Source organism: Perissodus microlepis, chromosome 12, assembly GCF_051167445.1.
Source record: "Perissodus microlepis isolate ML-2025 ecotype Zambia chromosome 12, ASM5116744v1, whole genome shotgun sequence".
Taxonomy (NCBI): domain Eukaryota; kingdom Metazoa; phylum Chordata; class Actinopteri; order Cichliformes; family Cichlidae; genus Perissodus; species Perissodus microlepis.
Genome location: NC_140472.1, coordinates 16784936 through 16801601, shown reverse-complemented (window position 1 = coordinate 16801601; position 16666 = coordinate 16784936). Strand labels below are relative to the sequence as shown.

The window sequence follows — 16666 nt, the reverse complement described above, 5'->3', positions numbered from 1 at the left end:
TGAAACATTCCTCCAAAACTGTAGCTGCTAGTACAAGGAAAACAGCAAAGGCAGTAATGCCAAAAATTGGGCTAATAGGTGCAATGATTGTACTGTAAACTGAACCCTGAGGATGGAAACAGCTAGCTCAGCAGCTTCATGTCATACCCATTGTAACTTGTTGCTGCAATTTATTTTTTTTGTTACTAATAATAGTTTTGTACCATAATATTAGATACTACCAGTTAATTGGTATCCATGTAGAGTTACCCAGATTAGTTATTTATTAGTAGTTGGTATCAAGTCTAAATATATAATTATATACTGGAAACAGCTATCAAAATGTTTAAACTGGGGACGTGTGAATAGTCAACATTTTGCTGCCCTGGCTGGCAATTGCAACATGCAATTGCAACATGTATATTTTATCAACATTTAAAACATTAAAAGACTAGGAAAGCAAGTAATAATATCATACAGCTCTTAAAATACACAATATTTATTTGGCCAGTATTTAACTTTGCCCATCTTTTGCTCAATGTCAGTGTTTTCTGAGAGTTTTCTGACAAATCGACTGGTCTAACTTTTTTTCTTGGATTTCAGTGAAATGGAAAAGTAGTTGCCTGGAATATGCCTTGTTTAAATATCCTAAGAATTCGTAACGTTTGTGCTGGTAAGCATTTGAATTGTTTCCCTATTTGCAGACTATGCAAGAGGTTGCTATTAATACTAATACAGTAATACTGGCTACAGTGACCAAACATGAATGTATTACTGAAAGCAAAAAAGCATTTCCAAAAACATTAAATTATAAGTAATGATAATATTATAATATAATAATAATATTTCATTGTTTTTAGCTAAAATTGCATTAAAAAGCCTGGATATATATTGTACACTCAGTTAGTGATTGGGTTTTTATTTAATGGGATTGTATGTATGCAGTTTGTTGAACCTTGAGACTTAATTGTTTGTCACAAATCACAAACCAGTCCATTCACAGCTGACAATTACACTAACAAATCTTTATTTTCCACATAGGCATTTAGTCTTATCCTTGACATAAGGGGTACTCACTGTATAACCCATTGTATGTGTGTGTCTTTGTGAAATAGCACACATACTGGGAAAAAAGGCTGTTGCGCTGTGGCTATTGAAAGAAGTTTGAAATTGAACTAATTTTGTAACAACAGTGAAACAGCAAAAGACTTATGATGCTAAAAAGAAAAAGAAAACATAAAAAGCAAAGATAACTTTCTCTCTCTGAAATACTTGTGTGCTCCACTGTGTGGATGCTGCGTTCCCAGCCTTTAGAAAGGTGGGGAACTCTTTTTTTGAAGCTATTATGTTTCCTACTAAAGTAATATCAATGGCATCAAAGATTTCAAAAAACACAAAGCAAACGTATCATTTTCACAGATATGTTTTTATTTGTCAAACTGAAAGAACTTTTTGTTTTGAAGCAATGTCTTTTTTTTCACTGTACAGAGTTTTAGATTCTCCTCTGCAGGCTTGAACCTAACTATTATTATGATGGGTACATTTTCTAGATAGTGGGTGACAGTGAGATTGAGGAAGTAAGAAATAATATGTGAACAGTTGACACTGAAATACAAAGACATGATGAGTTTCTATTTTTTTCCCCGTTTGGACCCGTGAGATGCTTCAGTTTTACAATGCACAAGACAACTGATGGTGAATACAAAGTAAAGGCTATTAGATCTTTATGATATGCAAGAACACAATGTGCCTGTGGACATCCTTGTTGTACTGTACGCTTCAAATTATCATGCAAAATTCCACAAAGCTTTGCAGCACACCTGCTTTGTCATAAATGCTCACGACAAATTAACCACAAAGACAAACTGGAGCAGATCTTGGAAATACTTGATACTTGTCGATAAAGAATCACAGCGAATATGTAAAATATACAAGAGATACTCGTATACTTATGTGTGTCCTGTGATCATGAACCTATGAAGTGTCAATGGAGTCACCAGTTCACTCCAAGGACAAAGAAAAAGAAACACATAGGTAATCTACAGCAGTCTTTCGATGTTACTTACACAAATACGTAACACTTAAATAACATCTTAACACACATCCGGTCCATTATAGCATACTGTATCATATCACACTGCCATTTACCAAACCTACACTACTGCCGGTTGTTAGGTAACTTTATTGTTAGGTTATGTTTTTTTAATTTCAGACTTTTTACCTTTTGTCTAGAAGCATTCATGATGTCTTTCTGTACTTTTCATCATTTCACATTGCAGAATTAAGTTAAAAAATAATGTTAGAGGATTTTTATTTTTATTCATTCATGCCATCAAAATATCTGTTAAAGGCTGATGCAGTTATTTCAGTACAGAATTCCTGTAAATTTCTCACTTTCTTTTTCAGAACTAGATTCTGAAAATATAAAATGAAGGGTTTGTTATGGGCCTGAAAGCTGACAAGGCTGAAGTGAAACATGAAGTATAAAAGCGGAAGTGGCTCCTTTTGGATTTTATTGTTGCACTAGAGAGCTTTGGAAAAACTAGCCAAGAGTGGAAAACCCTTGAGCAATCCAGGTCCGATACAGGCCCACAAGCTCTGACACTACTACAATACCTCAGGGTTTGTTTGCTTCCATTTATTTAACTGGCTAAACATTGTTCATTTACTGCAGATGTAGCCAACAAGAGAAGCCATACAGTAAAAACTGCAAGTCTTTAAATATGTTTAGCAACCTGCAACCATTTGAACATGCAGAGAGCAACAGTGGAAACACGTATAAGCATTTTAATATTTTATTCCTATACTTTAATCCAGTATTTTAATAAAAGCTTATTATTCCATTTCCATAATTAATTTACAGCTCTGTTCTGTCACTCTGGTCATTGTAGGTCTGAGATGACGATAGTAATATGAGCAATTTTCCTGTCTTTTGAAAATGAGGAAATTAATTAAAGGTTTTCACTTATCAAGTCAAAGAAAGTAAGGATATTAAGAAACTGCTTTCAGCATTTGAGTTATGCATATATGGATGATTTCAATAATTGCTTTCACTCATGTGGTATTTTCTTTAAATAATAACACAGAAATCTTCAGCTAGGAGGCCAAAAATATGCGCTGTGGGTTAATATGGATAACATCTATCCTGAGCTTTTTTAATTGATTTGACTTAGATCTCCAAGACAACACGAGGACATTAAAAACATGTTGTGAATCTAACAGCTGAGATTGAAAAACCAAACAAAATAAAATAAATGCAAAATGGCAAACAAACAATAATAGCAAATAATCTTACATCTAGCAATAATCGAATGTTAAAGAAAATGTGAGCTAACATTTCAACTACATACAACCTTATAAGCCTCAGTGTCAGTGCTGCAGAACCACTTTAAACTGCAGCGCTTGCTTTTTGTGTCACATATCAGTCATCTTTATTAAGCTTTTGCAGTGTGTTGTAATGTTTCAGAACTATTTAAAAATGCACATAAAAATAGGTCTCTAAATCAAATCCATTTGCTTTCAGGGCTGGAGGTTTTAAATGATTTCTCATAATATATATTTATAGTTCACGCACCATGCAATTTCTTAGTCTTTTACATATAATACAAGAGCTTTAGCAGTGTTTTGATTGATGCTGTAATGCCAGTGTCCATTAGGGAAAAGGCATGGCTTGAGGAGGTGCTGTATTCAAAGTAAAAACACATTTGATGATGAGATAACATGTCATCTACATGATCATTTAGACAGTTTAGTTATGGCATGAAGCTGGTTAATCATGTCCAATGAAGCACAACAGACAGATTTCACACATTTGTTAAAAAGTGACACTGTACAATAGCTTCTATGGCAACAAGTTAAAACCACAGGGAGACTCCCTTTCTGACACCACCCCCAAACCCACCCCTCCCATATATATATTATAGAAGTTCATTCCAAACAGGATGGCAAATCTTGAGAGGAATAAAAAGACAAAGATCACGCTTTAAATAGGAAAAACAAAAGGACAAACAGGGGCAGGGGCAGGTTTTAAATCATTGTACAAAAGAACAAACAGCAACCCATCACAACCAACGCATACTCTTGAAAAATCCATTGGAAATCAATTTCTTTTTACAGGTTGCACAGTTTCTGAAGTACTTTGTGAGACACTCCAGTATGCCAAGGGACAAGGGGCGATGGGCAGAAAGATGAAGGAAAGGGTTTACTCTTCCTCTGTGCATCCGAGTATTTCTACACGCAAAGTGATCCTGCCGTACCACGACCAGGGAAGGATCCGAATGAACCGAGCGTAGATAGGCGGGTCTATCACGTTCTTTCTGTGTGTGTCGTTGTCAAAGTTCCCTTGGAATACCTGGAAAAAATGACAACATGAATGGCTGTTAATGGTTAGTTCTTAGAACAGTGAAGTCTTTCTGTGGTTTGGTTGGTTATTTGACTCGATTGTTTCCGCAAAAACAAATCCCCATGGAAAGAATTGAAATGCAATATTCATGTCCAATATTCTACCCACATGCTTCAATGTGCGTCATGTGTGAAGACAAAGAGAGAAATCACGCACACATACAACCAAAAGTATTTTTGGTAGGCGGTTGCAAAATGTTCTTGGTGCATTTCTCATTTGATTTCTACAGACTGTTACCTTGAAGACCTCATGCTTGAACTGGTAATGAATGAAGTGCAGCCAATAAGAATTTCAATCTAAACATGACCAGAAAGAGAACATTCCCACAACTCTGTCCTATTCGTGGTAATTTTCTTTTATGCACTATGCGAACACATCAACAGTTTCCCCCCTGGGGAAGACTGCGCATTGTTAGAGTGGCACAGCTGGACGTGCCACCTTCATAATTAGTCAAAAACATCAGCTGCTGTTTCTCCTCCTTGCTGAATTTTGTTAAGTAACCCGCACCTCAGGCTTGTTGGTGTTGTTTTCCTTCAGTTTTGCCACACAGTCTGTAATTCTTCACTTTGGCTTTGGCATAATGTTATTAAAAAAAAGCCCTGCAGTTTTCTTCAATATTGGCTCCATAAAAGTCATTACATGTTGTGCTAGAGAATAACATGCATTCTGATAGATATTAATGAACACGCCTACTCCTCATATAGTCACCATCATTCATACGACAGTGTGCAAAAGTCTCAAACTACCCCTCATTTCTTCTTGTAATTTTTTTAAAGTGGTCTTTAAAAAAATACACATTTCATTGAATCTAAAATTCCAAAAAGAACATAGTTTCTGCAGCCAGTGGTGCTGGGGATTTTGTTAACATTGACAGAAACGCAAAGTTTTGGTTACTGTTGTTGATACATCAATAAATCTGCATGTCTCTTTTTGTCTAATTCACATTTTTTTGTTGAGAGATGATTTTTTTTGCAGACCATATCACCCTAGTTTTGGGAAAATATAATTTCATAGAGATTCAATGAAAATTAAGAACTTTAAGGTGAACCATAAATAAACAGGTCAGTCACTGACCAGCTATTACAAACAACTATAATCGTCACACTGGTATGCATGCTCTGTTGTTAATTATTACAAGCTTTGGTGTGTGTTTAATAGACTGTACAATGAAGTATATTAAGGAGAAATGTATCTACAGGGAGTGCTTCATTGAAGAATATGATCATTTCAATTAAACAGATATGATTATGCCTGCGTAATTGGGATGAAATGGGATTCGGTGTTGTGTGGAATGAAAAAATCAGTGGGCTAAATCCAAGCAGGTGCTAGAAATGGGGCTTCACATCTTTTGAGTAAATACTCATCCAATCCCCTTTCAAATATTCATAGTGGCATTAAGAATTTTGGAAAAAAACAGTTCAGACTGTGTGATTCAACCAAATATTCACAGACTGTACAGTGTTTTCTAAAACACCAGGCCAGAGAGGAGATTTGAAGATTTAAGTATTAAGCACCAGCTTCGGCTTTGTATAAATGTCCTCTGCACATCCAAATGTCCTCATCAAACATAAGCGCAGAATTGTTTTCCAGTCAATCGGGTAAAATAATCTTATATGACAAGGATGAAAAGCCGATTGTTTTAGGCAAGCCAGTATCACTTTGAATAGGACAAATTATGCATAGAAAAACACGAAGCAAAGTGCTTTCTTGTTCACCGGTATAGTGGCAACATGAGAAAATAACTGTGCAATCAAAGTACACAATATAAATTACGCATTCAACACAGAGAACGAATGCGAATCATTGTCATATTAGACATGGGGGAACTGTCGCTTCGAAACCATTATGTATAAAGTCTAAGATTGTCAAGTCAACTGGGAACCGTAACGAGGATCCCAACAGATGCGACTCAAATGCATGACTCACTCTCAGACAGCTTGAATAAGAAGGTCTTTACTTGCAACAAAGTTTGCTACACAGTCCAAATAAATCTGGCTGTATCCCACCCCAAAAAAGTGCTACACAACAGCAGTATCAATAACACAACAGTACAATCTAATGACTACAAGGAGAATGTGAGGAGAAACAGCTGGAATGTGAGACACAAAAACACTGAGTTTAGCTGCCACAGGGGAAAAGGAACACAGGAGAAGAGGGTTACTGGATACGGTTGATACTAACGAGGGCAGGGGGATCTGATCAAATGGGCAGGAAATACGTGAGAGTGAAAATGAAATAAAGAAAATGAGGTAGGTATTGTCAGAAAAAAAAATTGCAATGGTAACTGTACAATGTAAAAACTGTGAATCTTTTTTTTCCAAATAGCACAACTCAAAAATTTGATAATCGTGACAAACAAATGCAAGAAAAAGAGGACATCCTACAGAACTAAATGTGAAAAGTTGAAAAGCTGAAATTTATTTATTGTTCTTTTCTTACATTTCAATAAATACTCATTTTATCCATCTAAAGCATTTTTTAGAAGTAGTTACTGTCAAAGAAAATGCAACAAAAGGTTTAGGCTACTATTAATTATACATAATTATATAGCATCTGCACTAACAATGTTTAACGAGGTATGCTATTCTTATTTTCATCACCTCAGTTTATTTCTCGGCTGCTGCTAGAGGAGCTTTGCATTCAAAGTTCATGCAATACAATATTGCATGAACGATATTCATGCAATATTGCATGAAAGATACTATACTGCTCAAATTACAAAGAAAGCTATTGTATAAATCATGGCTTAAAAATATCAGATACTCTCATGACTCACTTGGTATCCATTTACAGATGGACATATAAGACATTATGGTTTGCAATCAATGCACAATGGCGTGACAATCAAACCTCTTATTTCTCTTCCAACCAGGTGCGTTTCGATTAACTCGTCTCTGACTAATTCTTTATTTAGCATGTCTGCCCCTATGGTTTTCATGTTCTGGCTCCTGTGTGAGTTACTCTTACTGGGAACATAAGCTGAAGGTGACAGGTGTACTCTTTCATTACTTTCCTTATTTTTGGGTCACCTTTTCATTCTACATTCTTTTTTATCATTTTCCTCCTTCAGTGAAACCCATTCTCTTCCCCTCTCTTTCTCATCTATATTGTAGCACAGAGCTTAGACTGTAGTCAGACAAGGTTTGTATCTGGTGCAAACAACATCACATGGAATCCTGCTCTCTGTCAGTCTTTTCCCTCTCTTTGTTCTGTTGTTTTTGAGTGCTTACAAAAAATAAAAGCATTATATTTTAGGTTTCCTTTTGTATATTGTTCCGTGCTTCAATGTGTAACAGATTTACACAGTTTCTGTCTAATGAGTCAATCACATAAGTCATTTTCCATCTGCATCCGAATTTAATCACTTATTTTGCTTTTTCAGGATGATAATGATCCAAGAGTTGTACAATAACACATTTTTTATGATTCCTCTGGTTTTCAACAAGAAGACTAAACAAGATTAAACATATGTGAATTTTATAGAGCATTTGGAATGAACTTTTCCTGAACTCTATTCCCATCTTGCCTCTCGGTCGTTGCCTTTCAGTTAGGAGAAACAAAAATATACTGTAGAAAAGAGAGTACGCAACAGCTTAGGGTTGTATTTTGGTACCAGATACATTTATGAAGAAATACTTCACATTCTGGTCTTTGTTAGTGACTGTACAGTCCATAGTCAACACAAGCATCAAGACATCAGACGGACCAACCTTATTACTTAGGAATGAACTTGACTGGCGTAATTTGGTACGTGCTCTTGCATAGAAGTGTCCCATTTATTTCAGGAGGTTTAATGTTACATTTTCTGTGGTATTTGGCAATTATTGTTCATACTGTAGTACAACAAATGTGTTTCACAGAATAAATGCATAAAACGAGTATTAATTGATCAACAGTGCTGATTCTTCAAGAATAACATTTCTAAACCATTCTGTGGGCATTTCTTTCAAGTTTTTTAGTATTTGACAACATTATTTCAACCTGAGAAATGTGTCACATGCAGGAGTCTCACTGTGACTTTAGGTAGCACGTTATAAAAGGCAGAAGAGGGAGGCCATAAAGCCAGCAGTTGATCGAAATATGACAGAGATGTCTGCCAGACTGTCCAGGGACATGCCAGGTCACACACAATGTATATAAATCTACTCTTTGGAACAGGGTATGTGAAGAATCACAATAAAAGGACAAATAATGTGTGGAGGAAGACAAAAAAAAGATGGGGGATGGGAAGGTGATGAAGATTTCCTCCACATCAGCAGGATAATGGCAAACACCCTCCAGTGTTTAAAGTCATTCAGAGACAGGAAAGACATAAAGATGCAATTTTGAATCATTTGGCATAGTTAAACACATCTAAAACTGATGTAAAAGACTGCAAACTGAAGGAAAGCTGGATTATTTCTCAAGAGCAAGAAAAGGAAGTCTCTGAAAAATGTACAGGGCTCGCAAAATTTCAAAATCCCTGGTAGCCCTTCGGGGAGGGACTTTTTTTTGGTAGCCCAAAATAAATTTAAGTAGCCCGAATAAAAAAGAGCAATTTTTTGATTGATGTTTTGTTTCCTATTTTGTTTCCTTTACAATATTATACATTAAAGTATAATATTGTAAAGGAAACAAAACATTAATCAAAAAATTGTTGAAACACAAATTACAACATTGTATAAAAATTACAATCATCAACTCAAATACTTGGTTCTAATTGAACAGAAATTTCTATGAACTTGTAAGAACTGTGTAGGACTTGAATCAGTCTGTGTCAGATCCTGAATTTGAAATTTCCACTGAAGTCACGGGTAAGAGGCAAGTGGAACCAAGATCTAGGCCATTTGCTTTTTGAAGTTTGCAAAGACTGCTAAATTTTGCCAGTGGTAGTTCACTCTTTGCAACATAGTACGCTGTTTTAAACTAATTTTCAGGTTTAATTTTAGTATGTTATTTGCAATTGGTGTTTGTTCTGGGAAAGATATTGCAGACTGAGCAATAATGCATTTCTTGCATTTCTCATGGGTTCTAATGTGGGCCTAAAATGACTGGTCCCAGTAACAAAGGCGCTTGTCGACTCAGAAATTGAGGGAAAACCAACAACACACCCGGCAGAACATTATGTTATTTACACGGGTGCACATAAGTGGTCCGCATGTGCGCATTCGCTGTCAAAATAAAAGATGCGCACCAGATAAGAAGTTGCAACACGCGTTTGCGTCCATATAAAAGGCACTGTTTTTGTCCGCTAGAGTGGGATTTTCACGGCACATTCTGCACCACATCTCTGTGCGTTCATCATTTGTTTGAAGCCAGCTCACCTCCTGCAATCATTTTTCCGAGAACACGCGCTTCTTTTGTGGTTCGGACTCCTTCTGACATTTCTTTGGAGGTGGAGGAACACCAAAGTAATTGCTTAAAGGAGCTTGCTTCTTCGACATCTTTAAGAGTTCTAAACAAATGTCTGTCCTCCTCCAGAAAATCCTATGTACGCAAACACGCGTTGCAACTTCTTATCTTGTGCGCGTTTTTTATTTTGACAGTGAATGCGCACCTGCGGACCACTTATGTGCAGCCCTGGTTATATAGCTTGTCATATTGCAGCCACAGAAATTATTTTGTCCATGAAACCATAAAGCTGCACTTTCTTTTTGCCTTATAGTCTGATTTGTCATAACTTTTCCGTTTTGTGGTAAGCTTTTCTTTGGCTGTCACTTCTTCACCCTGACCCGTCTTATTTGGCTCAGCAGAACTAAAATATATATCCTGCTGCTTTTACACACGCACTCACATAACGCTCAGCGATTCTCTGCACGATCAACCTCTCACATGTTCAAGCTTGCTGCGGGAGATTTCACTTGTCATGTTTGCATAGTAAGCTAACGATTGATAAGACGATGTCAGAGGAATTGGTGCGCAAATTATCGTCACTCACCAATCAGTACTGTCGCTCTCTATACACAGTTCGCGCGATTGCAAAGTGAAAGCAAAAAACAAGCGCAAATTCAAACGCGATTTCAATATGTCACATATTGACAGTGGCTCACCGATGCCAATGACATAATTACCCAACTACATTTCCGAAAGAATGCAAAAGCATTGACATATATTTTTCCTTCCTACGATAGCCGGACGGGCAGGGCAGAGATAGATTTTGGTAGCCCGACTGGAAAAATCGCTAGCCCCGGGACGTCGGGCTAGCGATTTTGCAAGCCCTGATGTACAAACAGCATGTTGTCATTAGGTTTGCATACTGTAAACACACATAAAGATTCAGATTTCCAAATTCCAGTTATTTAACAGGTTTTATGATTTTTTTTCTATGCTGATCAGTTTGTCTAACATAGAAAATTTTGCATAAAAATGTACAAAACCACCCGGGGAGGGTGCCCGGAGGTGAGCTCTTGGTGGCCAGACCTTAGTTCACTGCACCGGACCCCTATAGCGCCTTCTGTGGGTGGTGGACCTACAGGAGGGTGGGCCTGGCTGGGCACAGCCCGAGAAAGGGAGACAGGCCCACCCTCCTGTAGGTCCACCACCCACAGAAGGCGCTATAGGGGTCCGGTGCAGTGTGTGCTGGGCAGCGCCCAGGGGTGGACACCCTGGAGGACAACTCCCCGGGTCCCGAGACTAGCGACTGGGGCACTGAACCTCACCTCTCTGGTGGGGAAACAGCCTGAGCTAGTGCGTGAGGCTGAGAGGTACCGACTAGATATTTGATCCTTATACAACTGTTGCAAGCGCTTGGTCCGCACAGCCGACAGTATGTTGGACTCTTTGTTACCCATTCTGTTCATATTTTTATGGACAGACTTTCTAGGCATAGCCAAGTGGCAGAAGACTTCCACTTAGGTGGTCTAAGAATCTCTGCCTTTGCAGATGATGTGCTTTTGTTGGCTTCATCAGGCGGTGGCCTCTCCACCTCATTTGCAGCCGAGTGTGAAGCTTTGAGAATGAGAATCAGCACCTCCAAGTCTGAGGCCATGGTTCTCAGGTGGAAAAGGGTTTAGTGCCCACTCCAGTTCATAGATGAGTTCCTGTCCCAAATGGAGTTTAAGTACCTCGGGATCATATTCTAGAGTGAGGGGAGAAGGGAGCAGGAGATCAAACGACAATCCTGCGACTACAGTGATGCACACGCTGTACTGGTCCGTCGTGGTGAGGAGAAAGCTGATCGTAAAAGCGAAGCTCTTGATTTACTGGTCAATCTACATCCCTACCCTCGCCTATGGTCACGAGCTTTGGGTACTGACCGAAAGAACGACATCGCAGATGCTAATGGCAGAAAAGAACTTTTTCCGAACGGTGGCTGGTCTCTCCCTTAGAGATAAGGTGAGGAGTTCGGAGCAGAGCTTCTACTCCTCCACATTGAAAAGGGCCAGTTGAAGTGGTTAGGGCCCCCTGGGCGCCTCCTGGGTGAGGTGAGGTGAGATGAGGTGAGGTAAGGTAAGGTGTTCTGGACATGCCCTGGAGCAGACCCAGGACACGCTGGAGAGATTACATATATATATATATATTATATTATATCTCTCTGTTGGCCTGGGGACACCTTGGTGTTCCCTGGGCCAAGCTGGAGGAGTTGGCCAGCCAGAGGGAGGTCTGGACTTTTCTGCTTGGGCTCCTGCTTCTACGACCTGACCCGGATAAACAGAAGAAAATGGATGGATAGATGGATATGATTCCACAGCAAAACAAATTAAGCCAGTTTCAAGCATCTTTGGAGCTTTGTTGTTAATAAAAGATTACTAAATATACAATCTGTAATTACTTATTATTACTGCCTTTGTTCTTGCTTTTGTCCAGTGACAGCTAAGATGGACTGCAGGCGTGCAATGACCCTGAATTTAATAAATGGTTAAGAAAATTGATATTTGGATGGCTGGCTGGATGGACAGATTGATCGATATGCTTTGTACTTGAGTTAGAACAGTGGCAGAACCTGTTATTACTGTAAGTGGAATTAGAATCTATTAAGCAGAAGACTAATGACAGTTTTTATTTGTTTTCTAAGGGAAGAAGAAGAAAACAAACTATGCGTAGCTGAGTATAAACAAGCCCAACCTGCCATGCGTGACTTGCAGAAGTGACAGTGACAATAAAGGAGTTGGCAACTGACAGGTGAAGCCAAGTGTTAATAATTGTGCCACGGATAACTGAAACACTTAACAATGTGGCAGTGTTTTATTCTAAACTGTAAGTTTATTTGAACTGCTGCCAAATTCACAAAGCTGTGTTGATAATTCTGAAGAAAAGAAGACACTGAATCAGGTGGTGTTTTTGCATCTATTACTTTTCTTGGAATAGTAAACTTAGTCAAATATGCTGAAGCTAGTTGCATCTACCTTCACACTAAACAAAGACATTATGCAGCAGTGAAGGCATAATGACAAAGAGCACATGTCACTATGTGTGTATTCAGAGTGACACAGCAGCCACAATTGCTCCTAACTATTGATTTTCCTGACAGTCAGGAGCATTATGAGGTGAGGCCCTATGCGACTCTAGAGCTGCAACTCAGCCCATACTACATTATTTAAACTTGCTGCACAGGTCAAGGAATCAGGTCGCTCAGATCTCTTTGCTCTCTAACCCCTTGTTGCCCAGAGCTACCTGCGGTAATACCAGGAAAACTCACATACGTCTTCAGTGAAAGGTCAAAAGCATCATGCGAGCTGAGAAAGAGGCAGTCACGCTGCATCAAACTGAAACGCACACCGAGACCAGTCTTTGAGGGGGTCAGCAATCCGTTACCTAGTTATGTGTTTTTGTAATCCTGAGGTGCACAGTGGACCGCAGCTACTAAATACTACTACCATGGGTTCATTTTAGGATGTCGGTATTCAAACCCATCTAGTATTCAGTTACCCTCTGACCTGAATGGAATTGAAGGCTCTGATGACTAATTAACCCAGGTCACCTGAGTAAAACACTATTAAACATAAATCAATTACTTTTGTGCTTGATTGAACCCATCGACGGACTGTTTCAATACTGACACCAATGCAAGAGCGGTGGTGCAGGACAAGGTAACATAGTGACCCAGGTGCGGAAAGGGAATCCAGCTTAGCCGATATGTAGGATTATGGGATGTGTCTCAGTGTAATTATGTTTAAACAATGGACTTTGCTCTTACTTGTCTCAGTTACAATTGCAGTACAGCAGTATGTGGGATTGGTGTGCAGAGAAAAGGCAAACAGGGCACTCTATAGATTTTGTAGAGGGATACTGTTGTGCGTGCACCGCTGGGCCCTGCTTTGACAACATCTGTATTCTGACAGAGTCTCCTCTCTCAATCTAGATCTAACTGCCTGCAGCCGCTGCCACACAGGAGCTGGAGGGGGGAGCTGAGAAGAATACTTACAAGCCTCTACCACTGTGTTGGAAATAGGCAAACACACACACGGACATACACACACACACAAACTTTCACAGTATATCCCTGCCAAGTCAAGCATTGTGGTGTGGCAGGAGGAGCCTCGGGAGTCTAACAGCCAAATGTGTCCTCTAGCATTAATGGCTGCTTCGGCTGACTGAAGGGGGAAAACACCTTGAAGAATCATACATCTGAACAGCCACTTGGCTCCAGCAAGGGACAAACTGATTGACATTTGCTGAAGTCTTGCAAAACACGCCCGCCCTCTAATACAGAGCACACATGCTCAGAGTGACTGTATAGTCTTAGCTCTTCTCTGAATTATACAGCAATAACAACACAGGAGAGAACAAAAAAATGTGGAGCTGAAACTAGACTTAAAAATAAATCTATCATTCTCTTGAGATACAACCAGTATTTTTCCTTCTTTCATGTTCTAACTCAGATGACGCTTAGAAAACATTCATTCCAAGGTATTGAAATACTAGACTTAAAAATAAATCTATCATTCTCTTGAGATACAACCAGTATTTTTCCTTCTTTCATGTTCTAACTCAGATGACGCTTAGAAAACATTCATTCCAAGGTATTGAAATTGTCTGAGTATAAATCATGGTGAGCATGCCTGGCCCTTAGCCAAAGATCACCACGGGTGTTATAAACTCCTCAAGCAAAGAATATGACCTGTAGAAATGGAAAATTATTTCCAGGGATCTGCTACTTCACTGGATCCCCAGCAAAGATAAGGGGATAAACTGAGAGCAGCTGTTGGTGTCAACAAAGCGCTGCTTTTGATCTATCGTGTATCAGAGACAAACAAAAATGGAAGCTCTTTTCTAAGACCGTAACTCCCCTCGTGGTTGCATGCCTCCATCAGTGGGTCACACTGCAGTTTAAATCAGTGTTTCCATTTTGCTCAGTGATGGGAGTGATTCCTCATTTGAGGTTATGTTTTGCTGTGTATGTACTGTAATAGTGTGTAGTTACAGAGAGGAAAAACAAGTTAAATTCTTCATCTTCTCATGGTTTGGCCAATTATTTTGATTTGGAAAGACAACGTGTTGATAGATGCTAATGTTTCAAATATGGATCTTGCTGAAAAGAAGCAGGAAGTTATAATTCTTCAATGCTTCACAAACATCTTCAACTCAGTGGCCACAGTTACACAAATTTTTTTTTATTGAATGTTACACAGAGGGGACCTTTGACCTGCTGATGCTCCAAGTGAGCAGTAGTGCCAAATTCAAAATAAAATTCTAAAGGTGTTTCAAAAATATGTTGACAAAAAAGAAAAAGAAAAAAGACAGGACACTACCTCAACTTAATGCCTGCTACAGGCACCGGTAACCTCTTCAAACTGCTTAGAAACAGTTTATCCAAGAAAGCCTGAAAATATCTGTGCACAAACTACAGAGTATGACCCGCAGCTGGGCTATGACACAAAGCATGACAGAAAACTAGTAACTAAAGGATGTTAAGCTCAGTGTCGTCTTATTGTACTATTGGTTTAAAAAATCACTTATAGATGTATATACTGGAATACAGATTCTGAATCCAAAAATTCCAGTCTGCCTTCAGATATTAAAGTGCTCAAATTATGCCTTGTGAGGTTTTATTTGTCTGTTATACCTTTGTTATTCATGTAAAGAATTCCATGCTGTTCTCTCCCAGGAAACACGGTACTTGTCTTCATCATTAAGTAACACAATGGCATAATGGCTTACCTAGTTCCTTTGGTACACTCTCAAACAAGTGCTTCAACTAAATCCACATGCAGCCAGATGCCATGCAGTCCACTATCAATTCCTCGCTAGAGTAACTTCTGCTAATTCTTACTCGAAAATATCTCAGCTATGAACAAAGCACACCAAATGTTCTGCTGCTGGTTGCAACGGTGAACACAAGAGTCTTCATGCTCTCACAGCTTCTGAGCTGTTTTACTTCTGATGGCAATGTTGCAGCAATAATAAGGCAATCACCATGTGTTTAATGGTAGAATGGCACAAAGCTATGTACTAGCCACTCTAATAGAGATGAATTTCCATTGAAAATATTCCCAATTTTCTGTTTCTGTTGTCAGACAGTAAACAGAGCATAAAATAGAGACATACAACGTAACACATTAAGACTACTGTAAACCTGCCGCTTGGCATATTTTTCAACCTCTGCTCTGTGCTGACAAAACAATCATTTACATAATGTGCCGTGATTTACACTTAAAACGACTTGTTTTCTGTTAGCAGAAACTAACCTGAGTTAAGGTGGTGAAGCACTTCACCAAAGCTGCCTGACCAAAGACAGCACAAAAGATAAGCTGTTTCAAGCTTGGTATTTTCAAACTGACTTGCTAAAGCATAATTTCAGTATCCAGTGAGCACATCTCGACAAATCTTCCTTTTTGACACCAAAATGTAATAAATAGACTTAATGCTTTATATTTATACAGTATAACCTGAAATGAGCTACTCTGACTATAAACCCATTAGCAAAATGTCAACAGGTCCTGCAGAGGGCCTTCTATAGGACAGCTCTCGCCTCCTGGTGGCCGTTACAAAAAATGCAGGTTTAAGGGCAGTTATGCATTAGCTTCATTTGTTCAGATCTGGAAACTAGCTCCATCTTTTATACTGTCTATGTGTCTGACTTTCTTCATGCCCACTGACCAATCAGAGGAGGATGGACTTTTTGGGAGGTGGCCAATAAATGAGCTAAAACAGAATGATTCAAACAGATGTGATGATGATGAGTGATGATGTTTTGCATCGTCAAACTAATTTTGATACTAGACAAAGACAATGTGTTTAAATACAAAATGCAGTTTAAATGATTAGTTAATTAATTTACAGGAAAAAAAAATATTTAAACTTACCTAGCCCGTTGTAAAAAAAAGCTATTGGCCCCTGAACCTAACAACTGGCTGTGTCAACCCT

General features: G+C 38.7%; 1 protein-coding gene across 3 annotated transcripts in view; it reads right to left on the bottom strand.

The window, feature by feature from the left end:
• Nucleotides 1-1386: 1386 nt before the first annotated feature.
• edil3a (EGF like and discoidin domains 3a) overlaps nucleotides 1387-16666 on the bottom strand; it is a 125232-nt gene continuing 109952 nt past the window's right edge. For all 3 annotated transcript variants that reach the window (XM_084947239.1, XM_084947240.1, XM_084947237.1), the window contains one exon: nucleotides 1387-4330. In XM_084947239.1, the coding sequence (XP_084803365.1) occupies nucleotides 4181-4330 (150 nt within the window). In that variant the 3' untranslated portion in view covers nucleotides 1387-4180. The remainder of the gene's footprint in view (nucleotides 4331-16666) is intronic.